Genomic DNA, 26262 nt, shown 5'->3' with positions numbered 1-26262 from the left:
GTCCAGGTGGACTGTCAGGTCACTTACAGAGACCTGAAACAAAAATCTAACCTTTTTCATCCAAAAACAGACATACACAATTCTGTTTCGTGAAAGTGTTTGAAAGAGAGGGTTATTCCTCCCTTGGTATCCTGCTGTTAATTGATTTATCTTGTTAGACTGACCTAACACTTGGTAAAGCACCTCCATCCTTTCATGTATTTATACCTGCTCCTGTATTTTTTACTTCATGCATCTGATGAAGTGGGTTCTAGCCCACGAAAGCTTATGCCCAAATAAATTTGTTAGTCTGTAAGGTGCCACAAGGACTCCTTGGTTTTTTTTGTGATACAGACTAACACGGCTACCACTGAAACCTGTCACCCTGTGCGGTAACTGAGGTTTTTCGAGAAGGTTGTCCCTATGCATGCTCCACTTTAGGTGTCTTGATGCCCTGCGCTTGGAATTGGAGATTTGTGGTAGCACTGCCTGGATGGGCCGCAGACGTGCTGTAGCCATCTCACGCTGTTCCGAGTGGTTACATAGTGGTGCGTAGCCAACCATCCCTCTGTTTCTTTTCTACCCCTGAGAATTCGCATGAAACTCCGAAGTAGAGGGGAGGAGGGAGGATAGTGGAGCATCCACAGGGACAACCATCTCGAAGAACCTCCATTACTGCACAAGGTGAGTAACAACCTCCTCCTCCTCCGAGGAGTGTCCCTGTGGGTGCTCCACTTTAGGTGACTGTTGAGCAGTGCCCCTCAGTGGAGGGGAGAGGCTTCAGAGTTGGTCTATTGATGCTGGATAACATCTTAAATCCAAAGTGAGCATCTGATGCTGATTGTTGTTCTAAAACATAGTTTTGGTGAGAGTATGGACTGACGCCCATGTAGCTGCTCTACAAATGTCAGTGATAGGGACATTATTGAGAAAGGTCACAGATGCTGCCAGTGCTCTGGTGGAGTGTGTACGAACTCCCACTGGAGATGGTACATTTTTGTTTTGGTAGCACATCTGGATAGATCTATGGTGGAGAATCCCCATAGTTTGAATATGGACTTGAGAATTCCAGGATCCATCTCCCATTCGTGGGTTTGTGAGAAATCCCTGCTTAGTACATCCGCTATTGTATTCTGACGTCCAGGAAGATAGGATGCAGATATCTCTACGTTGTTGGTGATGCACCAATTCCAAAGTCGTATTGCCTCTGTTCTACTTTGGAATGAAAAAACACAATTGTTCTCCAGCCAGCTCCACTGATCTCTTACACAAGAAAGAAATGTTTTCCTCTAATATTTAACAGAATTTAAACTGTGTCCCTATACAAAAAAACACCATCATAAGCAGCCAATCACTTGAGCCAGTTACTTACCCTTTGATTAGAATTCACAACGTCAAAACAACTAACTTCACTGACCAAGTGAAGAAGACTGTAGGTCAGGTAGTATGCCTAGAAAGAAGCCAACATAATTAATACTTTTAATATTACAAGTATGAACTTGAATCTTTGTTAAATTCAGAGTGCAGCCACCCTCCTCTGAAACTACACCACTGATAACTGATTTTAGGATCATTTTATTTTAGCGCTATAATATCTAGTTTTAAGCCCTCAAGAAAGCCAGATCATCAAACATGTATATCTGAAAGTTTGCCTAAATAAATAATTTGAAAGAGTATGGGCAGGAGCACTGGAAAATACAATTTAGGAACAATTTTACATGGGTCCCTACATGACCTGAAAGGTCTTCTGTATTTCCAATTATAATTAAAACAAACTGGATGCATAAAATGGGTAGCTATGTTTTTCTCTCCTTTTACCCACCCAACAAACACGTATACCAAGATCCTGAAGGAATGGCTTTCAGACAAAGCCATCCTACGCAATCTCCAGTCTTCCAATATAGGCAAAGAATAATATTAATGCAGAGTAGTCAACTTTTATATAGACTGTAAGCTCTTTAGGGTGCAAAGTGCCTTATTATGTGCAAAGCATTTTTCATGCAAATACAAACCCAACCTCATCTGGCCTCTAAGCACTACCATAACTTGAATAATAAATAAATAAATAAATATCTCAGCTCAAATGAATGGATAAAAATACTACGGGCAAGATGCTGCAAGGCATTCCATACACAGAACCCCTCAAGCACTTAACTCTAAAATTATGACAGTCAGCATGTTCCAAATTACAAAATAAATGTGTAGGAGGAATGCAAATCACTAGTCCTACACATATACCTGCTGCTCTAGTTCTGTATGATCGCACTCTCCATTGAGGTCATCCTGCTGCTCCTTTCTTGCTTCTATCTTTTTCTTTAACAAGTTAGAAGGCTTCATCTGCACCAGATACTGATATAGAAGAGACATCTGTATAAGAGCAAACAAACATTCTAGGAATTAGTATAGTTTACTGACATTGCACAGCTCAATACAGTATAAACAGACCGCCACCAGTCAGAGATTATTTTGTCCACTGAAATGAAAACAACAACATCTAAAATAGTAGGTAATTTTACTCTATTCACAAAACAACAAGTTAATTCTTGTGTGTTTCCACCATTAAGCCAACACTATGTTAGTAACCAAGGGCTGATTTTTGCATGAGAAGCAATAAGCGGGAGAAATTTGCAAAGGGCAGGGTACCATTTTTGTCAGAAAAATGGATCTTAAGGAGTTAACATTTAAAAAAAAAAAATCACATATTACAGAATAAAGCAATGATACCGTGGAATAAGTCAGGGAATTGAAAAGCTATATTTAACAGCATAAATCACTAGTGATTTACAGAATTTTAGAAATCTAATCTGTCATCTTGCAGAGCTCCTAAAACATAGCAAATATCAGCCTCAGAGAGTCAAGACCAAGATGTAAATTAAACACAGTTAATCACTAAATGGAAAAATGAAACAAAACCCACAAACATACACACACAATTTTAACAAAAGGTATGTATACCGTACCTGCAGGTCACTGGTAACAGGTAAACTTGTATACTTTTTGTTAAGAAGCTTTGAAATTATCGTTAGGCTAAGGTGTCGTCTTATTTGTCTGAAAGAGAAGTTTGTTTTTAAAAAAAGGAACATCTCAAATAAGTGCTTTTTACATTGCATATTGGACAAAATATGATTTCCCTAAAGTATTTAGCATATGCTTTTTTGCATAGCTAGTGCAGATCTTCTAGCTTCACTAAATAAGGGTAAAAGGCCCCAAAATAAACAAGTGGGTAAACATCTGTCCGGAGTTTCCCTCCTGCTGCTGCAATCCTGCTCATGCACATGTCGATGTCATCTCAGAGGCTTGCCTCTAAGCCCCCAGTGCAGGACACAGGCCCTCTCTCTCCAGGAATGTTATACCAGCTTCTATTTATGGATCCTTGGCTAGTTGAGACATTAAAATACTGACATCTCACTCAATTCAATAAGAGACAACCGAATTTGCTCCCATCCCTCAGACAGAGACACACCTACAAGATTTTTATCAAGCATTCTTAAAACTACAATACTCACCTGGGGAAGTGAGGAAACAGATTGACAGAGCGAGATGGGTACCCAGAAATCACCTACTACAGGACAGGCCCAACAAGGAAAACAGAACACCACTGGCCATCACGTACAGCTCCCAGCCAAAACCTCTCCAGCGCATTAATCAACGATCTACAACCTATCTTGGAAAATGATCCCTCACTCTCACAGATCTCGGGAGGCAGGCCAGTTCTCGCTTACAGACAGCCCCCCAACCTGAAACAAACACTCACCAACAACTACACACCACACCACAGAAACACTAACCCAGGAACCAATCCCTGTAGCAAACCTCGTTGCCTACTCTGTCCCCATATCTACTCTAACACCACCACCAGAGGACCCAACCACATCAGCCAAACCATCAGAGGCTCATTCACCTGCACATCTACTAATGTGATATATGCCATCATGTGCCAGCAATGCCCCTTTGCCATGTACATTGGCCAAACTGGACAATCCCTACATAAAAGAATAAATGGACACAAATCAGACATCAGGAATGGTAACATACAAAAGCCAGTAGGAGAACACTTCAATCCTCCTGGACATTCCATAACAGATTTAAAAGTAGCTATACTTGAACAAAAAAATTTCAGAAACAGACTTCAAAGAGAAACAGCAGAACTAAAATTCATTTGCAAATTTAACACCATTAATCTGGGCTTGAATAGGGACTGGGAGTGGCTGGCTCATTACAGAAGCAGCTTTGCCTCTCCTGGAATTGACACCTCCTCATCCATTATTGGGAGTGGACCACATCCACCCTGATCGAATTGGCCCTGTCAACACTGGTTCTACACTTGTGAGGTAACTCCCTGCTCTCTGTGTGTCAGTATATAATGCCTGCATCTGTAACTTTCACTCCATGCATCTGAAGAAGTGGGTTTTTTTACCCACGAAAGCTTATGCCCAAATAAATCTGTTAGTCTTTAAGGTGCCACCGGACTCGTTGTTGTTGTGGATACAGACTAACACGGCTACCCCGATACTTGACTCAATGTAATGAAATCACTAAAAATGAGGTGTTATGAGTGAGGCTGTGAGTTTGTCACAGAGGTCCCGGATTCCGTGACTTTCCGTGACCTCTGAGGCTTCTGCAGCAGCCACCCCCCCCAACCCCCAAGCAGCAGGAGTTGGGTGGAGGGCTCTCGGCTGGGGCACGGGAGGGGGTGAGGGCTCTGGGTGGCGCCTACCTCCGGGGGGGGGGGGGGGGGGGGGTCCTCCCCAGAAGTGGCAACATCGCTCGGCTCCTAGGGGGAGGCGCGGCCAGGGTCTCTGCGCACTGCCTGTGCCTGCAGGCATTGCCCCTTCAGCTCCCACTGGCCACAGTTCCTGGCCAATAAGAGCTGCGCAGCTGGCGCTCGGGGAGGAGGCAGCACACAGGGCGGTGCACTCACGCCTCTGCCTAGGAGCTGAGGGATGTTGTCACTTCCGGGGAGGGAGCCTGCCAGCACCGCCAACACCTCCACACACCCAGCACCAGTGGGGGGGTCACAGGCCACCGCCTCCCTGCCACTGTGGCACCCCCCAGGTCGCCCTCCTCCCCAAGATTTAATCAGGGGTATATTGTACAAGTCATGGACAATTCACGGCCCATGAATTTTTGTTTACTGGCTGTGACCTGTCCATGACTTAGAGAATTTTTCACTTGACCAGAGCTCAAAGAGCCATGACTAAAAAATAGCCTTAGGCATGAGCGTTGTAATGATGCTCACTCTACAATATGGTAACACTGTGTTACTGTATAAACAGCTCTCTAAACAAAAACACTGTTGTAATAGTTGTTTTGTTTCCAATATTTATATGGCAAGGATTTGTAAACCTATTAATACTTCCTAAAAAAATAAATAGGGAAAAAACTGACATTACTGCTTTCAGAGAGCATTCAGACATCAGAGTGATTGAAAAAATGATGTCAAAAAGAATCTCAAGTAGTTAAGCCCTTGCAATAGAGCTAAAGTGTGTTTCAAGCCCAAGTACTTAAGCCTATGTACTAAAACTAAGCTTGTGGTCTAAGTTAATCACAAATTACATATATAATTATTGAATCATAGAAATGTAGGGCTGGAAGGGACCTCGAGAAGTCATCAAGTCTAGCCCCATGTGCTGAACCAGGACCAAGTAAACCTAGACCATCCTTGAGACCGGAGTTTGTCCAACCTGTTTTTAAAAACCTGGGAAGCTTATTCCAGAGCTTAACTACATTTATAGTTAGCTAGTTTTTCCTAACATCTAACCTAAATCTCCCTTGCTGCAGATTAAGCCCATTACGCTTCTTGTTCTACCTCCAGTGGACACAGAACAATTAATCAGTCTTCAACATATTTGAAGATTTATTAGGTGCCCCCTCAGTCTTCTTTTCTCAAGATAAAAAAGCTGGGCATGTTTTATAAATCTTTCCTCATAGGTCATGTTTTCTAAATCTTTTCTCATTTTTGTTGCTCTCCTCTGGACTCTCTAATTTGTCCACATCTTTCCTAAAGCTGGACACAGTACTCCAGCTGGGGCCTCACCAGTGCCAAGTACTGTGGGACCCAATTACCTCCCAGGTCTTACACACAAGAATCCTGTTAATACACCCCAGAATATTAGCCCTTTTTGGGACTGCATCACATTGTTAACTCATTCAATTTGTGATCCATTATAACCCCCAAATTCTTTTCAGCAGCATCACCTAGCCAGTTATTCCCCATTTTGCAGTTGTGCATTGGATTTTTCTTTCCTTAATGAAGTACTTTGCACTTGTCTTTAGTGAATTCTATCTTGTTGATTTCAGACCAATTCTCCAATTTGTCAAGATCATTTTGAATTCTAATCCTGCCCTCCAAAGTGCTTGCAATGCCTCTCAGCTGGACATCATTTGCCAATTTTATACATACACTCTCCATTCCATCATCCACGTCATTAATGAAAATAGTGTGTGTGTGTGTGTGTACGTACACATACACGTACACACACACACACACACACACGACCCAGAATTGATGCCTGCCAGCCCCCCTATGAAACATCCTCACCGTTTGACAGAGAGCCACTGGTAGTTACTGCGAGTACAGTCTTTCAACCAGTTGTGCACCCACCTTACAGGAATTTCATCTAAACCACACTTCCCTAGTTTGCTTATGAAAAAAAGTCATGTGGTACTGTGTCAAAAGTTGTAGTGCTTCCCCCACATCCACTAGGCCAATAACCCTGTCAAATAAGGAAATCAGGTTGGTTTGGCATGATTTGTTCTTGACAAATCCATGCTGGCTATTCCTTATAATCCTATTATCTTCTAGGTGCTTACAAACTGTTTAATACATTTAATTTTGATTATTTAATAATTTGTTCCTGAATCTTTCCAGGTATCGAAATTGGGAAATTCTAGACCTGTCAGCCTAAGGTCCTCTTTGTTCCACATGTTTGCCCTTCTCCAATCTTTTGCCTCAACCATCCTTCATGAATTCTCAAAGATCATTGCTAACCGTTCAGAGATTGCTTCAGCTAGTTCCTTAAGTAACTGATGATGAATTTGATCAGGCCCTGTTGACCTGAAGATATCAAACTTCCCCAAATATTCTTTAACTTGTTATTTTCCCTATTTCGGTTTGTTTTCCTTCCCCCTTGTTCTTGATATTATGTGGAGTACCTTTTTAGTGAAGACTGAAGCAAAACTACCTCAGTCTTCTTGATGTCATCAGTTATCTTTTCCTGCCCACTAAGCAAAGGACCTACACTTTTCCTTTGTCTTTCTCTTGTTCTTAATGTAATTAAAGAATCTTTGTATTGCCTTTTATGTCCCTTACTAGAAGGGACTCATTTTGTGCCTTAGCCTTTTTGATTTAGTACCTACATGATTATGCTATTCTTTTATACTTCTCTTAGCAATTTCTTCCAATGTCTCCACTCTTTGTAGGATTCTTTCCTTAAACCTGTGTGTATTTCAAGATATGTCTAATGTGCTTAGTACAATTTTGATATTACATAAACTGTTAACTTATTATCAAATAAATGCAACACTGTTATTACCTTCCACGCTTTACCCAGCTAGGGACCAGTTGAACTAACCAAAGGAGATCATGGTGATGACTGGAAAGTTCACTTATTGTCAGACAGAGCTGAGGCATCTTAAAAAGGAAAGAAAAGATTTACTAAGAATAGATTATATTACAATGGTCAGCTGTCACATGTATGAAAAGTTGTCAGAAAATCCACATATCTACAGTCAGAAGATTATTCCCTCCCTGGAGCTGTGCAGAAAGAAGGGAGAGTATGTCAATGCTATTTTCTGCATTGCATTTGTAGCTAGTCAGCCATGGATATTCCAGGTTTATTAATTTACAGCAGGACAGTCGAGGTTGTATGCCAAAAATCTCGCTTGCCAGCTACATTTAGGATAATGCTTTGCTTCATTCTTTCAAGCAGACATTCTAAATTTACAAGAATTCTGTTGAGTCAGATTCTTGTACATGTCAATATACTACTCACTTACAAACAAGACAGACAAGCACAATGGCAAAGAAATATTTACACTTATCCCGCTCCCCCACATACTCAGTCACTGCCCCCTGGAATCATGGAGAGATCCAAAACTCATCTTGCTTATACTGAATTTTCCAACAGCAATTTTGTTATTTACGTTAAGAAATTTTTTGCTAAGTCAAACACACAAATCAGGATGACCATGTGAATGTACTTAAATATGGGCCAAGGTTTAAACAAGAGAGGATTTCCTTGGACTCAAGCTGTAACTCTGCATACCTAGCACTATACAATTAGTTATGAAGTTACCTTGGCATCCCAGGCTCTGATATTTTTCAGGAGTTTTAACAGCAGGCACTGAAAATCTATCAATGGAATTTGCTTCAATAGTTTTTCCAGGCTAATTTTAAATAGCAGTAACAGCAGCAGCAATATTTCTTGGTCCGCATAACCATCCGGATACATAGTTGTACAAAAACCAAGAAACTTTTGGGGGAAAAAAAACCAAACATTAAATTATGAGATTTTAGTTAAATTACTCTAGTAGAACCCCATTTATCCGACCCCCTCCTTAACCGGCTCTCGGCATTTACGGAACAACCAGGACTCCAGAAGCAGGTGATCTCGCCTGTGGCCACTAGATGGCGACGCAGCATTGCATTTTCCCATTCTTTATCGGATCTAGCAAGGGGTCCCAATGAGACCAGAAAAACAGGACTCTGCTGTATTTTAAAATATATTGTAGGAGCTTAAATTTGTCAGCAGGCATATTAAATGTGTATTAACTGACGGATTTCCTTTGCAACATCTATCATACAAGGGGACTGAAAGGGAGAATTCTTTCATTTACAGTCGCACATTTTTCTTAAGCTGTTCACTCCCTCCTTTCTGTCATTCAGACAGGGTGTCTTTTCAGCTGATTCCAATATAATATTCCCTTGAGAGGCTGGGAAAAGGTGCTGTAGCAGTGGTGGTGATCCCCCATGGAACACTCATCCTGTTTATATATGGTGATGAGTTGCTGACAACCGTCCCAGCTAAACAAACAATACTTGAGAGCACCTAGTCAAAATTATAGACTTTTCAGGTACTACTGTATGGGTTAATCTCACTTTACTTTCTTCTGAAAATATATGTATTCCTTAACCGACATCCTGAGACACACACATTATTCTGGATTTCTCAGGAATGTTGCTCTAAATATTTCCTATAAACAGTAATGTTATCAATAAAGTTGTCGCTTTCCCTACACAAATGATATGTTACGACGATTAAAGTATTTCCACAAGATATTTTTGAAGCCAGTTAAAAATTTTGTATTTAAATTTTTACTCAGAAGAGCTCTCCAGGATAGTATTCCCTTCACAAGACATACCCAGTACTACACAGACATAGATCTCCCTTAAAAAAACAGCACTGGGAAATCTCACCTTGACCACATTCATTAGGTTGGTTTCTGGCAGACAAGAAAAAGCAGGACCTGCAGAGGTGTCTCCACTTGTTTGTTTTCCCACTGTTATTTGCATTTCAGATCTAACAGAAAAAAGAAAGATATTCCAAAACCATTTTGATTCAATTTAAGAAAACTTTGCATCGTTTCTTAGAAAGCGTCATAGGGAACAAGGTCTGGGTCTCTCTAAACAGGGGTTCTCAACCTTTTTCTTTTGGAGGCCCCCCAACATGCTATAAAAACTCCACGGCCCACCTGTGCCCCAGTAACTGGTTTTCTGCAAATAAATGCCAGGGCTGGAGTTACGGGGTAGCAAGCAGGACAATTGCCTGGGGCCCCACGCCACAGGGGCCCTCGCGAAGCTACGCTGCTCAGGCTTCAGCACCAGGCGGCAGGGCTCAGGGCCCCAGGCTTCAGCCCCATGCAATGGGGCTTCGGTTTTCTGCCCTGGGCTCCAGCGAGTCTAATGCTGGCCCTGCTCGAGTCCCCCTAGGGGACCCCTGGTCCCTGGTTGAGAACCACTGTTCTAAAGCACTCTTAATGGTTTGGCCCAATTTCCTAGGTTGTGCTTTTTGCAAAACTCAAGTTAAAGCAGGAAGAGCCAAGGACCGATAAACCCTCTGGTTCATTGAACATTTAATTGGCAGAAATTGTTATAATGGTATGTGTTCTATGTACTATATGGTTAACAGGCTGTTGTACACTGTTAAGAGTGGGCATGACAGAAGAAAACCAAGGAAGCAGCTTCTAGTCTACATTCCAGCACGAGAGAGGATATTTATTGTTTAGAGCAAAGAAAGCAAGAGCAAAATACTTACAAAATATCATCTTCACTAAAGGTGGGCTGTAGATGCTGCAGAGGAAATAAAGATCTAAAAGGCACTCCCATATTGATAAATACAGCCGATATATCAGACAGTGAGGGAATCCACACTTTAGACTGTGCATCACTGATGGAAGCTACAAGTACAAAACAAGAAATTAATGTTTAAAAAGCTAATTTTAGTTTGTCGCTTTTAAAGAATCTGAATGTGTGTAATGGCCCTATGCGATGCCAGTGCTAAGCGCTACTAACATGAGGATCTTCTGTACATCGAAGTGGAGGCCTGTTATCCTCAAAGCCACCAGGATAATTCTGTAGCACCAAGGTGTGGAGCTTGACACTGAAAGGTGGTATTGGTTGTCCAGTTGAGAGCAGTTTATGATTTAGGTGAGTTTTTGAAGTTGCTGCCCAATCCAGGGCATGATATGTGGAGTGAGAGTTACTTTCAGAGGATCAGATAAACTGCCAGTGGGCCTACTATAACAACACTGGAAGGGTTATGCCTGGCTCTAAGAACGGACACAATTTCTAAACCAGGAAGTATTGTACAGGTATAACTGCCATCAAGCATGAGTAAGTTAACAAAGAGATGATGCTCAAAGCCTAGGGGATATTGGTTTATAGCATGCATTACCATCTGACACACACACAGTAATTGTAGAAGATGCTTTAGAGTCTAGGGGTAACTAAGTTAAGAAGGGACGATAGAAACTGGATGCAAAATTTTTCAGACAACAAAAAAACCCCAGGATTATAGCTCTGAATTGGGTTAAGTTTTTGTAAACTGGGAGTTGATGCTACTGTGAGGAATACTGAAAACGGTGGGAACTGAGTGCCCCAGGCAAGATCAAACCCTACTCCTATTGAACAACATTTGAGACAAAGATACACACAGTGATGTACAAGACAAAGGAGGACATGTTCCCTGTCCCGGAAGCTTACAATCTAAACAGACAACAGAAATCAAGTACAAAATAAATAGGATGGTTCAGAGAAACTCTAAACCCATACCAGCTTTGTAAAAGTTTATATGAAATGGGTGAGTGACTGCATTTTTAATTAAAAGAATTAGCTGGTAGGCTTCAATTAGTAGTGAGTTTTGAGGGATTTGAATGAACAAAAAAGCTGGAGAATATATGGAGTGGTCAGACAGAAGTCCTTGAGACTGCAAATGAGAGAGGGGAGGATAAGCAGGAAATGAGAGCAGAGGCAGATGCTCGAAGGCAATTTCCATATATGGGGCCGCTCTGTTACCACTTCTGCTATTCATCCTGAAGGAAAACCATGCAGCGTTTTCTGTTTAGGGTCCTGGTTATAACCGTTTGAAAACAACACTTCCTTCTAGTTTTTAGTCTAGGGACCGTTTGCCTATACCTCACAAAATAAATGCAGAGGAAAAGGTAAAGACTTCTGATCTATTTGATATACTGGACAGATGTCCTAGTTTTAATGCTATTTGGGCAAGGATGGAAGGTAATTGACCAGAGTAATCTTTGTATTGTGTGTATTGCCTCTGCGGCTGTACACTGAGATCATGACCAGCTACATGGCTTGCACACAATCACTGCAAGACTAGTGGCTATGAAATGTGCGCCATATCCCCCAGTGAAGGGACCTAAACTCACAATGCGGATCTACAGTGGCAATGTAATCAAAGAGAACCAGAGTATTCTCTGTTTTTCCTCTTTCTAGATTTGGGCCTAATGACCATTATCCACAGTCAATGACAACTGTCTCTTGTTTAAAGACTCACCATTTTTAATTGTTATTTCCATCAGAGTATCCAAAATCTGCATTGAAACATAGTAGTCTGAATGAACTGACATCATCTGTTGAAAGAAGCATTACAAACTAAGTTACATATTAGTTACACTGAGGTTTTATTAATAAAATAATCTGAATCCTTGTTAAGAGAACAAACAGGTAACAGAAAATAAATAAATGCCAAAGCCTCCTAAGCAAGGAACAGTGTGAGGCATGATACCACAAGATATTCAGGCTATTTGCGTCATTCAAACAGAGTTCTTATCTTGTGAATGTTTAATAAAAAGTTACATTCTTGCAAAGGATAAGGTCAGAATCCTACATCCCAATGTCTCAACAGTCCATGAGAAGATTCATTCTAGTAGCGGCAACCTCAATGTGAGATATGTCACATGAGGATTTTCCTTCTGGAATGGACTTCTCCCCCAGCCAAGCCACCTGGACAGAGTCTCTCTTCTAACCAGTAGTGAAGGCAGTTGTGACTTGACTTCAACTCTTGGCCAGATAAGCATCCATAAGACCGTACTGAAACACTGAATTCTCAGTAGATAAACTCTTAAGACCTTATTCAAATGTATTAACTATATACATGACCCTTGAAGAGGCGATTGTAGAGGAAGAACTTATTTTGAGTCAGGTAGATTGGGGGAAAGAAAGGAAATGCAGTAATAAGATCTGCTCTCTGAATCTTGACCTCTTCCCTCAGAAACATTTGAGATGTAGCAAACAGTAAAGAAAAATTGGTAAAGTGGGAGAGCAGCATTTCCTAAAACCAGGAGTACTGTATTAATCCAATATTGTTGCTGAGAACTGGGGAGTAAGTTTTTATTTTTTAAAAGGAATAAAGACAACCCTGAAGAAGATTTCCTAAATGGTGGTTCATGTCTTTCCCTAAGGCCACTGTGGAATGTGGTAAGTGGGCTCCTGCCTTCTGGAATCTTGAACTTTGCCTTCGTCTACCTGTTCGTTCTCCTGAGGTCTAAGACAGCTCAAACTCTTCATAATCTGTTCTTTACTGTGGAGAATATACACTACAGCCTTGAGCATCTTTTATCACAAAAGACAGGCTTTAAGGCCCTTAACTATAGAAGTGAAAGGTCTCCTTCAGTCGGTTTAATATTTCTCTGGGTCTAAAGAGGGAATGAAGGGCGTGGAGGAGCTCCAGAGAACATCTATGCTGTACAGACTCCTGTACCCACATGTCTGAAGTCAACAGTAGCCACATGATAGACTAGATATTCCACCCTTAGGCCTCTTTCAGGAGGGAACCACCCCTGTTGAGGGTCTCTACAGAAGCCTGCTGGTAATGGTGGAAAGGTCACAAGGGAATGGAAACCCTGATTTGCTGTCCAGAGTCAGAACCCTTTCCCCAGCATAAGGTTCTATGGACTGGGAGCAGGTGTGGCAAAACTCCCTAACCCTTCTATGACTCCTGACAGAAGGAGCACCTACTGGTCTTTCACTTGCTCTGTTTGGCCTGCTCTGCCTTGATTGGGGAGGGAAGAGGAGAAAAAATAAGTTTGGCAGGTGGTCCTACTAGACAGACTGGGTACAAGAAATTTGATCTCCTAAAAGAGATAGCAGGGATGGGAAAACGGAAGAGAGCTTTCTGTTGCCCCTAAAATAAGATTTAAGACACTAGGATTCTAAAGAATAAGGCAGGATTGCCGAAATCCTATTCTGTTTGTAATGCCAGGAAGACGAAAAGACAGAAGTGGCATGGCCAAGCCCCGGAACCCCACAATGTCTGAAATGTCTCTGGTGTTTGCAGGAAGAGAGATGCAGCTGAAATATTTCAGATTGGAGGACAGATCAGGATCCAGAAAGAGAGGGTTATTTAGGTTTAAAATTAGAAACTCATCTAGTAGATTCAGAATCTTGGGTATTCTAACTGTATGATATTCGCATCACATTTGGTCCCCAAATAAACTAATCATGAATATAATTATATAGGAGAAGTGGAAAATAGTAATGATTTTACCTGAAACAGCCACTTTAAAACTGGTATGGGGCACGGTGTACAACTGTAAGCACAACTGAGGAAACCCTGAGTTGTTAAAGAAAGCTGCTGTGTTACTTCTGATCTGAGAAAATGATAAGAACAAGAATCAATTTGGTGATAAAATTGATATCTCCAAAACCATAAAAACAATATTTTTCCAAGATCTCACTTAACAAGAATTTGAGTTTATGAAACATCCATTACAGATATTCTTTTCACTACATTCCTGATGAATGCAAGTTGTAGGCCATGTCTATGCTACAGAGTTAAGTCACCTTAAGTTTTGTCAACGATCATAAGTTGCTTTAATAACATTGGTGGAGCATGTCCATGCAACGTTACTTGTGTCAGCTGAGCATGTCCACAGTCAATGCATTGTGGATAGCTATTCCACTGTGCAACTCACCACCCTTTGTCACCCTCTGCTGCTTGGAGCTCTGGAAATGGATTGTAGTGCATCATGGGGATGTGCTCGCCATCCTGTGATGCAATTCTCTCTGTCCCATCATTCCATGGATTTCCTACTTCGTTTCCCACGAAGTTTCAATAGCCCTTGTAACCGTGTGCCCACCACCTGTTCCTGACAGCATGGATCCTCAGCTGTTGACCATTGTGGTGATGAGCATTACGAACACAATGCAGTTGGTCCTGCAGTATTTCATGAGCTGCAGAACAGAGTGAATCGGTGATGCCTGCCCTGCAGTCTGCCATGGAAACAAATTATTCAAGATTGCTGCTGGCATTCACGGAACAGCTTGCCAGGATGGACTGTCGGTACTGGGTTCAGGAAACAAGCACTGAGTAGTGGGATCGCCTCGTGATGCATGTATGGGATGACAAGCAGTGGCTGCAGAACTTTCAGATTGCGTAAAGCCACCTTCTTGGAACCTTGGGTGGAGCTCGCCCCAGACAGACACAAGGACACTAGAATGAGAGCTGCCCTCACTGTGGAAAAAATGAGTGGCAACTGCTGTGTGGAAGCTGGCAAACCCAGACTGCAACCGGTCAGTCGCACATCAGTTTGGAGTTGGAAAGTCCACCATAGGTGCTGCAGTGATGCAAGTGTGCAGGGCCATTAATTGCCTCCAGCTATGAAGGACTGTAACTATCGGTAATGTCCAGGAAATAATTGATGGCTTTGAGGCAATGAGATTCCCTAGCTGCAATGGGGCAATGGATGGAACGCATATCCCAATTTTGATCCCTGACCAGCTTGCAACAGAGTGCATCAACCAAAAGGGCGACTTCTCCATGGTCTTGCAGGCACTGGTGCATCATACGGGCTGTTTCACTGACATCAAGTGGAGTGGTCAGAGAAGGTGCATGATGCATGGATCTTTCGGAACACTGGACTGAACAGACAGCTGCATGCTGGGACTTTCTTTCCAGAAGATTCCAATGAGGGATGTGCAAATGCCCATCGTGATCCTTGGAGACTCCGCATACCCCTTGGCTCATGAAGCCTTACACCAGGAACCTTGACAGCATGTCTTCCGTGCTGCACCAGAGCTACGGGTAGCCTCCCTTGCCTTCTGGTATGCCTGCTTCAGGCACTTTATTTTAGCACGACACTGCTGCATGTCCTTTTCGTGCCCCTTCTCCTGCATGTCATTAGCAATCAGCCCATAGGTACTGAAATTCCTACGGCTGGTGCGAAGCTGCGACTGTACAACCTCCTCTCCCCATATATTCAGCAGATTTAACAGCTCCTGCGTGCTCCACGCAGGAACGCATCTGCTGCATAAAGCCAGCATGGTCAGCTGGGATGATGCACACCAAGTAAATGGGGGATATCAAAAATTCCTGGGCCTTTGAACGGGGGAGGGGTGCATACCTGTGTACCTTCAAACTGGTGACCCGAGCAGTCACAAGGGGCATTGTGAAACACCTCCTGGAGGCAAATTAGGGAGACATAATCAAGTGACGCTGCATCCTCTAACTACATCGCAATAAATTCTATGTCGCTCCTCAAGGTGGTTTTATTATGTCAGCATACCAGGGGAATTACATCAGCAGGAGAAACATTTCAGTGTGTATACCACTACTGTTTTGCTGACTTTTGTTGACAAAACTGTGCAGTTTAGACAAGGCCTTATTCATAATAAAAAACTTTTCAAATGCAGTTGACAAATGTTAAAGCAATTAGTCTCTCAATTGTCATAATGTACATTGAAAATTTTAAGATAATTTGCTTTCAAATATTCACTTGTCTTCATTAAAAGGCAAAATTGTTAAGATATGGCTGTTTTAAAGCACTACTTTTTAAACAGTGTACTAGCTCTATTAATAAAGAAACAAAAATTCTAAAACTAATTTGGATTCTATTTTTATAACCAAATATATGCACTGCTAATCTGGATCAAACCAGTGGCCCCTCTAGTCCAGTACCCTGCCTCTGAAAGTAGGTGCTATCAGTTCCTTTACTGGAAAAACAGAAGAAACTTTATAGTGAACACTTGTGAAATAAGCCCATAGATGAAGTGTCTTCCTAATTATATACTGGCTTATACCTTGAAGCATGTGTGTTTTTACCCCTTCTAAGCAACCATCTAATATAATCATGTATTTTTTATCATCAGTGTCTAATTTGCTGAATCATTGGCCTCAATTATAACAACTTGTGGTAAGAGTTTCACAGGTTAATTATGCATAGTAGTATTTCCTTTCATCAGTTTTATACTTGTGGAATTACAATCCTATTGAATTTTTTGTTCCTATATTATGAGAAAGAAGGAAAACTAGATGCTCTTATTTATCCTATGTCCAAATCATCATTTTGTATACCTCTGTCATTTTATATATATTATATATATATATATCCCTTCTCTAAACTGAAAGTGCCAATCACCTCAGTCTCTATTCTGGAAATGGTTTCATAAAATTAAAAAAAACAAACAAACAAACAAAAAAAAAACACAGAAAAGATCGACAACTACTTGCATTCCAATATTTTCCTACAGTGGTTAAAAGCCAAATATCATAGCATCATAAAACAAGAGATTCTGGAGGTGAAAATGACTAACTTTAAAAAAAGAATAAAAAAAGACAGCAGCATAGTCTAATTTCCTGCCCAAGCTAAGAGAAATGCAAAAGGAAAATTAAAAACTGAATAGTGAAACGTTAGAATTTTAAAATTCTGAGTTTTGACCTTTATTGAACTATCAAAGGGGCATAGTGTCAGCTGTGGCTTTTGTGATGTGTATGAAACCATTTAAAGTATGAGGAAATTTTGCTCTTGTGGGTTACACAGGCATACAAAGGATCTTAGTTCTATGATTAAGCCTTGATAACTGGGATAGGGATGCCACAGATTGTAACTTTTTTAGGTCCCTATTAATTTTATCCTCTGATGGTAGGTGAAGAGAAACCACTTCTGTTTATTTCCCCAAAAGGGAATGAAGAGAAGCTGCTGGAGCCTTGGTTTCCCTCCCCTTCCTCTGGAAGGCAGTATGGTCCAGTGGATAGGGAACTGGATTAGAAGTCAGAAGAATTGGGTTCTTTCTGCAGCTGATGTGTTGTGTGACCTAAGACAGGCCACTTCACCTCTTTGTGCCTCTACTTCCCTTACAACATGGTTTGTTTTGTCTATCGAGATGTCAAGCTCTTCTTGGCATGGACTGTCCCCATTAGATCTTTGTGCAGTGCTTGACACAACTAGGTTTCAGATCCAGTTGGGGCCTCTAAACGGTAATGTAAAACAAATAAAGAATAAAGTGCCACCTCCCTGTAAGGGAAAGAGAATGAAAGAAGTTTGCCATGACTGACTTACCATTTTTTCCAAATTTTCTCATGACAAGACAGCCATAGGCTTAAATCAGTCCTAGAGTTTTTGTCAATGAGACTCAACTAGTTCTGATGGGCTGCGTGATTAGATACACGAAGGATTCTAGGTTTCATGTCATCCCAGAACATAATGATTAAGTTGTAAAAATTTTGTTTAAATCCTCCTTAGCATGGAAATCTTTCTACAAACGTGTGCAACAAGTACTACAGCTCAGAGTCCATTTTATGAGACCCTATCTTCTTGGTCTTCCCATACCCAAGCAGCTAACTTTCTTCATTCATTGTATTGTATTTTTCAGTTCTGCCTTAGCAAACTGTCAAGCTTGTGAAGGATTCCATGGGCCAAGGATCCCAAGAGCCAACAAAAACAGGGGGAAGCCCTCCATCTTGAATCCTTCTTCATCCATGCTAATGAAAAATGGAGGTAGGTTGTTCAATGGGCCTTGAGGAGGTGTGACTGGGTTTATAAACCCCTCACTAGACAGGCGGGGTTAAGGAGCAACTCTGGGCTCAGGAGGCCCTGCACCTCTGCCTGTGCCCAGCATTCTTGGGTCGGAGATGGGATTGAAAAGGCAGCCAGACAGCATAGTTGGGGCTGACAGGCCACGGAGAAGGATATACTCTAGGAGCTCCAGGGAAGGAGGTGACCCAATACAGCACCAAGTCAAGGAACAGAGGAGCCACGGCACCCTAGCACCCAGAGACTCGGACTAGAGCAGGAAGCCCAGAAGGCAGCACTCCCCAGGGACAGCCAACGAGGATGCAGAGGGAGGTAGGAAGTGACCCAGGGAAGCTGGCTTGAGGTTGATGCAAGGCACTACCAGGTGAGTGAAGCCAAACCAACTGCCTGGGCCCTGGATCAGAACCCAGTGAAGTGGGGGGGCCCGGGGTTCCCTACCCCATTTGAGAACTGCACCAAGGTAGGGCTGCCACTCGGGAACTGTGCCCACGAGGTGGAGCTGCCACCTGGAGCCCTAACCACTAGGCAGGAGACCCAGGTTCCCACCTACAGGAGGAAACAGCAAAGCTTCCTTTCAAGCAGTGGTACAATTGTTTTGTAAAGCCCTCTGGGAAAACCTCAGTTCCAAATAAAGGGATTAGCACTGTTTTCCAAGTTAAAGCAGAACTCACTTACATCCAAAGGTATTTTTTTTTTACTCTTCAGAAAGAGTTAGCCATTATGACAGCCTTCCAAATAAAGGGCAACAACATAGAAAAAAAAGATATCCTTACCTAAGAAGAAGTTTTTCTATAGGATTTTGAGGGATGAAACCAGAATTCCTCAAATCAAGGTTATGCTGATTGAAGATTTCCCCAGAATTTGATAAGTGAAATATTTCTTCTCCAGGATGATAATCAGGAATGGCATCAGATACTACCGAAAACCTCTTTATAAATGCCCTGTAATACACACAATTATTCTTGTGAACTTAGATAACTGGTACTTCCTGTCTAAGAAAGTTTAATCCTTGGCTGATGAACATTTCAGCCTTAAACTGAAAGCCTCTTTAGCCTAGATTCAATACAGTTATTGCCAAGTAATTATGGAGGACCCTGAAGACAAAGGGGGAGCTTGCATTTTAAAAAACAAAGAGGTAACAGGGATAAGGTGACAGCAGCCACATAAATCAGGGGTTCTCAACCTTTTTCTTTCCGAGTCACCCCCCAACATGCTATAAAAACTCAACGGCCCCCCTGTGCCACACAACTGTTTTTTTTTGCATATAAAAAGCAGGGTCAGCGTCAGGGGATAGCAAGCAGGGCAACTGCCCAGGGCCCCACGCCACAGGGAGCCCCACAAAGCTAAGTTGCTGAGGCTTCGGCGTTAGCCCTGGATGTCAGGGCTCAGAGCCCAGGGCTTTGGCTTTCTGTCCTGGGCCCCAGTGAGTCTAATGTTGGCCCTGCTTGGTGGACCCCCCCCCAAAACCTGCTTGCGGCCCCACAGAAGGCCCAGACCCCAGGCTGAGAACCACTGACATAAATAACATTACACTGAGTATGCGTGCCCATGTGGGAGACTAAAGAAACTAAAGAACAGATTTAGGTGATATTAAAGAGGAAAAACCTGTGTTCTTCTGACAGATCTCTATCTTCATCAGAGTTTTCTTGCTCTTCCTCTCCAGAGGACGGATTTAGTCCAATTTCCTGTATGTCTTCCTGTAGTTGCTTCTCTAGTTCATCTACCCTGCAGTGGAGGCAAGAGCAGAACACTATATTATTGCTAGTCCATTTTTACAACAAACAAGTATGTTCCATTGTAGATTAGAGTTCAGATCTTGGATTAAAGCATCATGTGAAGCACATTATGTGATAAAACTTGCTGAATATACTCTTCTGAGTATATCAGTTTAAAACAAAAATTTGATGAAGACTACTATAGCTGTATGATCCTATTTGTAAATAATATCGAGAAATTATTACTGACAGGTAATAGATCAATGGGAAGAATACTCTGTTACTTTAATCAGCTTTTGACTTTACTTCTAGGATCAAGTTCATTACTAGCTAGACTGTCAATAGTACCCCCTCCCATCATTACAAACTAGCATCACTACACATTCCAGCCTTTGCCTTAAGGACATCTTGGAAGGATGCTAATTGACTGCACCCACCAAATTGGCTGCTGTGATCTTAGTAGGCAGCAAGAAAGATTTGAGAGTCTGATAGGCCGGCCTCTATAACAGCAACCAGCTAAGAAGCAGCTACAGTAAAAAGTCTATGCAAGTAATTTTATTTCATGCCTGCCTAGCAGCTGTTTGATGGCCTACAATAAGGGAGTTGATAGGAACTTGAATGAGACTAAGGACAAGTAAACATCACAAAAGCCACAACTAACACTATGTCCCTTTACTGACAGTCTCATTAACACACATTCAGGTGGTCCCTCTAGGTATAGGCAGCAGTAGCCAAATCTTAACTTGTCACTGCTCACGCTGTGCCAGTTCTGGGAGGAATAAAGAACCTATGATTCCACAAGCAAGTTTAGCATTTTTCACAAGTATTATTAGATTTACCTTAAAATAATAAACATGCTAACCTTTTGGATTCTTCCTTCTCCTTCAAGAGATGTTCTAGGCTGTTCACATAAGACACTTGACTCACAACAGGAATCTTAGAAAGCTGTAATGAAGTAGTATGAAGTTTTTTTTATAAAAGGGGAAAAACAGTCTTCTTAAGAGGATTCACGGCTAGACATAATTTAATCCATCTGCTCAAGAAGACATATTATATGAATTTGCACTTAGAAACATACAGGAGATCCTGAAAAATAAAATCTAAGCGAAAGAGCCCCATTTGACAGATTACACAACTAATTGCAAAGAGCAGAAACGTTTTCTCGCCGACAGACAGCACCGACCAGCAGATGAAACATTGGTCTTACCATCTCAGATCTTAGTTCTGTTTTCAGCTCTACTACAAGCTTCCTATGGTGACACTGGGCAAAAAAAAATCACAACCTCTCTAAGCCTCATTTAACCGATATGTAAAATGCATGTCAGATACTGCAGTGAACAACACCATATAAAAGTTAAGCAAATACACTTGCTCACTTCTTAAGGAAGCGATGCCAGGTTTTACCAAATAAGGGCTGAAGAGAATTAAGGCTAGTCAATAAAATAGAGGAGTCTAAAACACTGGGCACAGGGTTCAGAGCCAGGTGGGTCCAATCACAGAAGCTCAAAGGAACATTTTGGTGGGGAATGAAGAAGCATTTTTACCAGATCCTGCATTTGATTAGCATTTAGCAATTTGGCCTGAGATAGCTTTAGCACAATTCAGGAGCCTTTTTTTTCCCCCCTCTTCTGATTTTTGTTCTGTATTGTGTGCGCACCCTTTAAAAAACAAAAAACAAAACAAAACAGGAGACTATCCCACAAAAGATATGGTCATGGCAATTCTTGAGTAACATACAATTTATCTGTAGTGTCCATTTAATTCTACAGACACATAAGAGGAAAAATGTTTGCAGTAAATCTATGCAACCAAACATCTGATCTAGTATGTGCCTCTAATTAATGGTCATTACATGTATTATATCTGTGTTTTTTCAGGAAACAAGGCAAACAGCACACTCCTTCCCTCCCCCCCATTATTTCAAGAGTTAGAAAAAGAATAAAATTTTTATGTAGTCATGATAGTCAAAGTTGCCTTATAAATAAGGTTTTAAAAAAAATCAGCTGTTTTCAAGGTAATTAGCCTTCTGTTAGGAGCACTACATTAGGAAAGTCTTACGCTAGAAGTGCTTAAAGTTAACCCTCCTTTATATTTTATTATAAAATTTTAAATTTAAAAAAAAAAGCAGCTTTTTTGCCAGGCTGTGCTACTGAACAAATAATTTGTAAAGTGATAACCTTAAGTTATCCCCATTATACCGATGTAAATTGTAAGATGGGATTCATCCTAACGGACAGACTGAGGAAAAAAGGAGAAGTGACTGCAGGACGAGTCCTGGCCCCTCTTGAAAGTTGCCAAGTATTCTCAGCTTCCTTGAAATTTAGGCTCCCTCAATAGGATGGTCTGATACACTTCAAAGAACAGTTCATGCTCACAGGTCAACCTCCTGAGCCTTCAGAGCTCACTAACCAAGTTCCCTCTAAGCTGCGTGGCCGCTCAGCAGCCTATTAAGCACTGCGCAGGTGCTCAGGGCTGCGGTGGGGAGAGATGCCTCTCCCCCAGTCCCAGACCTGCCATGGCCAGGGGATAGGTGTCCCTCCTCAGGCCCCAACCCCCTTCCCCAACCCAGCCCCAGACCTGCCACAGCCAGGAAGGGGAGAGGTGCCTCTCCCACCCAACCCAGGCGCTGCTGCGGGGAGTCCTCTCCCCACTGTAGCCCAGGGCAGACTGCACCCCAAGCCCCTCATCCCAAGCCCCACCCCCAGCCAGAGCCTTCACCCCCTGCACCCCAACCCTCTGCTCCAGCCCTGAGCCCCCTCCCACACTCCAAACCCCTCGGCCCCACTCCCGCCACATGAATTTTGTTACGTGCACCAATAGGGCACCCACATCACCTCCATATTGGTGCACACAAAATTAATTCCGCACATGCGTGGGAAAAATTAGAGGGAACACCGCAACTCCTTTTAAATTCATCAAGGTGGATGAACTTCTTGAGACTGGGGGACAGCTTACTCAGCAGCCAGCCCAACAAATATTGAACTCCCAAAAGAATTGAAGTTGACCAAGGAAGGATCTTGCCACATTCAAGACAATAGGAAAATGTAAAGCCTATTTCTGTTTTAACAGGAAGGGTAAGTGGAAAACAAAGTTCCTGAAACCTCTAATATGCTCTAGTGGAAGAGAGCCAAAGGAGCTTATTTACTTTATGTAATCTCCGCAAATGCTCAGATAGCATAGGTATGAGTGTGGTATAATACACACTAGAAGGAAGGTATAGGATCAGAACTGACTACCCAGTTTTACACCCAAAGACACAAGACTTTAGAAGAGATTCTTCTTTTATAGGAAATACTGAAGTGTCAGAAGAAACCGAAACACTGACAAATTTGACTCAGATGAAAAAAATTTTAGCCACTTACAGGACGTTTGGGTGATGGAGTCAAGGTGTCCTGTGAAAGATCCTTAAGACAAGCTCCCTCTGGATTTCCAACATGTGATTTTGAACTTGAGGACAGGATATCTTGCAGTGGCAAGAGCATTTCTTCTTCATCGCTGTCCAGATTACAGTCAAAACTCTCATCTTCACTATCAGAACTGTTGCTTAATTTTCTATTCATCACGGAAGTTATCTTGGAGCTTTCAATGTTCAACTCATCTGAAATCTGTGAAGAACTAGTGCTATTAGCTGAACATCCATCTTCAAAATACAGTGAACGTGCAACAACTTTGCCAATCTTTACTGAAAATACAGGCTTCTCAAAAATTTCCACTGAAGGCAAGTTAGAATTAGCTTCTGAAGTCTTTCCAGTGTTCTCTTTTGATTTAGTAAAATTCTTGTGAGAATTTGAGGGAAGCTGTACATTATCTTTACAAAAGATAGGTTCAGTCTGTCTCACTCTGTTTTGCTCTCTCTTAGTTTCTAATACCTGAGATAAACTAGCACTTTGAATGTGGGAAGAAGAATGTAAGCATTTCATTTCTTCTGTGCACACTGTGTTTGACTGAGTTTTAGTCTTTACAGTAGCTTTTTCCTGAGAAAGAGATGTTGGCTTTTCTAAGACGAAACGTGAGCAGGTTGCTTGCAACGGATTTTCTTTGGTATCTGCAACATAGATTTGGTCATTTTTATTAGCACAGTGTCCAGAATATAAAGGTGATAAACCCACATATGTGGGTTTATCTTTTTCCTTTTTGTGGCTTATGTCAAAATATTCCTGTGAAAGAGACAAGTCTTCTCTACGTGACATAGCAGCATCCTCTAGTTGCAGAACACCATCACGTGGAGAGACTACTACAACATGTTTAATGAACTCAGACTTTCTATTTTTGCATTTTTCAGATGACCTGCTGAAACGAGGTTCATTCAAAGTTTGTACCACAGGTTTTCCTGAACTTTTCAAGTCCATATTCATAGATATCCTTTTTCTTTTTCCAGTAAAGTCTTTTTGTTTGGACAGTGCTGAAGAAATTTTTGAGTTAAAGCGGAATGACTGATCTTTCCATATATTAACAGCCTTTTCAGATGACCATCTTGATAGAACTGGAGAAGAAACTTCAGGTTTTGAAACCTGCTTTGATTGAGATGAATCATCTGTGGAAAAAGTTTGAAAAAAGTTTCATATTTTGTAAAAATTTCAGTGTATCATGTGAAACTGTCTCAACATTCTTTTAAAAAGTACTAAGACAACTGTTAGTTCCTCATTAATGACATAACTGACAAAATGTTTGGGCACACAGTGCAACTCTCTCACTTAGTGCACAGTATTCAGGCTAAGACCAGTTGAGATTATACAGGTGCATTACTACTTGTAACTAATTTGGCAATGAAATAAGAACAGTTTCTTTTAAGAAAGGAGCTCAGTATCATATTGGGGCATCTGCTCCATATGCTAGAATTAAAATATGTTGGACTGATAGTAGCCCAGACTAAGGGAAGAGGGATCATGTCTGAGAACAGAGGAAAGTTTCCATAAGTCTGAAGTAGTTTATTTTAAATACATTTATTTATATCGGGGTTTCTGAAAACTGATTTTGAAAATAACAGAAGTATGACAGTAACACACACACTTAACAGATCCCATTTCTTTTTGGATAAAGATTCTCTTAAAATATAGGTACTGATCTTCTGGCTCCTGGTCCAATTCCAACTTTCTAATTAAGCATTATCACCTCTGGCAGCCGGGGGGGGGCGAGGGAGGGAGGGGAAGAAGAGAAGAGACTAGAAAATGCTACCATATATAAAGCTATTTGCGGTAAGTCCATCCAACTTCAAAAGAGACCCAAGGATGTCTTCTTCTAAAGCTAAGTTTGACACCTGAGACAGAGAGCTGGGCAAAAGCACTGTTATTTTGTAAACTGGTGCTCTAACATGAACTGTGTATTTTGCTATATTTTGATATTAGTAAACAGACAATATCTCACATGGTCAACTATGAATTATTTTTGTGATGTTCACTTTTTAGGTAAGTACGAATCTCTGCATTTTAAAAAACAGATCAAGTGATGTGTCCTATGCACAAAGTGAACGAAATTATGCTCTTATTTATTCTAATTAAGGCTACATTTTAGTCATGGGTATTTTTAGTAAAAGTCACGGACAGGTCACAGGCAGTAAACAAAAATTCATGGGGGGAGGAGGAGGGGTGTACTGGGGGTTTTTGCAGGGCTGGCGGGGGCTCCCTACCCAGCTCCGTGAGTCCCTGCAGCTCCTAGGCGGCAGAGGGCTCCGTGTGCTGATCCCAGTCCCGCCACAAGTGCTGGCTGCGTAGCTCCCGTTGCCCAGAAACCACAGCCAATGGGAGCTGCGGAGGCAGGGCCTGCGGGCACGGGCAGCAAGCAGAGCCGCCTGGTGCCTGGCGGCTCCTCTGCCTAGGAGCTGCAGGGCCACGCCAGTGGGAGCCGGGGAGCACCCTACCCCCAGGTAAGTGGCCCCCACACCACCCAACCCCCTGCCCTTTGCCCCCTCCCACACACCCAAACTGTAGCACAGGTTGCAGAAGTCACGTAGGTCATGGAAAGTCATGGAATCTGTGACTTCGTGACCTGTGACAGACTCGCAGCCTTAATTCTAACGTAAACTCAAAATAATTCCACTGATTTCAATGGAATCACTTTAGGATTTACTGATTTGGTTTAATCATCTTTTTTTAATTCAGTTTATGCAATTTCTGTATACTGAATAGTACAAAATTATGGTTTAAAAGGAAAGCAATATATTAAAAAAAATTATTGTAATTAATCGCACTGTTAAACAATAATAAAATACCATTTAAATATTTTGGATGTTTTCTACATTTTCAAATATATGGATTTCAGTTACAACCCAGAATACAAAGTGTACAGTGCTCACTTTATA

The 26262-nt window shown here is 41.7% G+C and overlaps 1 protein-coding gene across 1 annotated transcript in view; it reads right to left on the bottom strand.

Annotated features, from left to right (window-relative positions):
- Positions 1-26262, bottom strand: part of SLF2 (SMC5-SMC6 complex localization factor 2) — a 52579-nt gene that overhangs the window by 10048 nt on the left and 16269 nt on the right. The window contains exons 5-17 of the mRNA XM_054034311.1: positions 23327-24498; positions 20827-20909; positions 19855-19974; positions 19023-19190; positions 13986-14088; positions 11994-12069; positions 10236-10377; positions 9398-9500; positions 8277-8453; positions 7515-7612; positions 2940-3027; positions 2218-2346; positions 1352-1429 (exon numbers count right to left, since the gene is read on the bottom strand). Coding sequence (XP_053890286.1) covers positions 1352-1429; positions 2218-2346; positions 2940-3027; positions 7515-7612; positions 8277-8453; positions 9398-9500; positions 10236-10377; positions 11994-12069; positions 13986-14088; positions 19023-19190; positions 19855-19974; positions 20827-20909; positions 23327-24498 — 2537 coding nt within the window. The remainder of the gene's footprint in view (positions 1-1351; positions 1430-2217; positions 2347-2939; positions 3028-7514; positions 7613-8276; positions 8454-9397; positions 9501-10235; positions 10378-11993; positions 12070-13985; positions 14089-19022; positions 19191-19854; positions 19975-20826; positions 20910-23326; positions 24499-26262) is intronic.

The sequence above is a fragment of the Malaclemys terrapin genome, chromosome 7, assembly GCF_027887155.1.
Source record: "Malaclemys terrapin pileata isolate rMalTer1 chromosome 7, rMalTer1.hap1, whole genome shotgun sequence".
NCBI lineage: Eukaryota > Metazoa > Chordata > Testudines > Emydidae > Malaclemys > Malaclemys terrapin.
The sequence above is the reverse complement of the archived record's forward strand: the minus strand, read 5'-3'. Positions and strand labels throughout refer to the sequence as shown.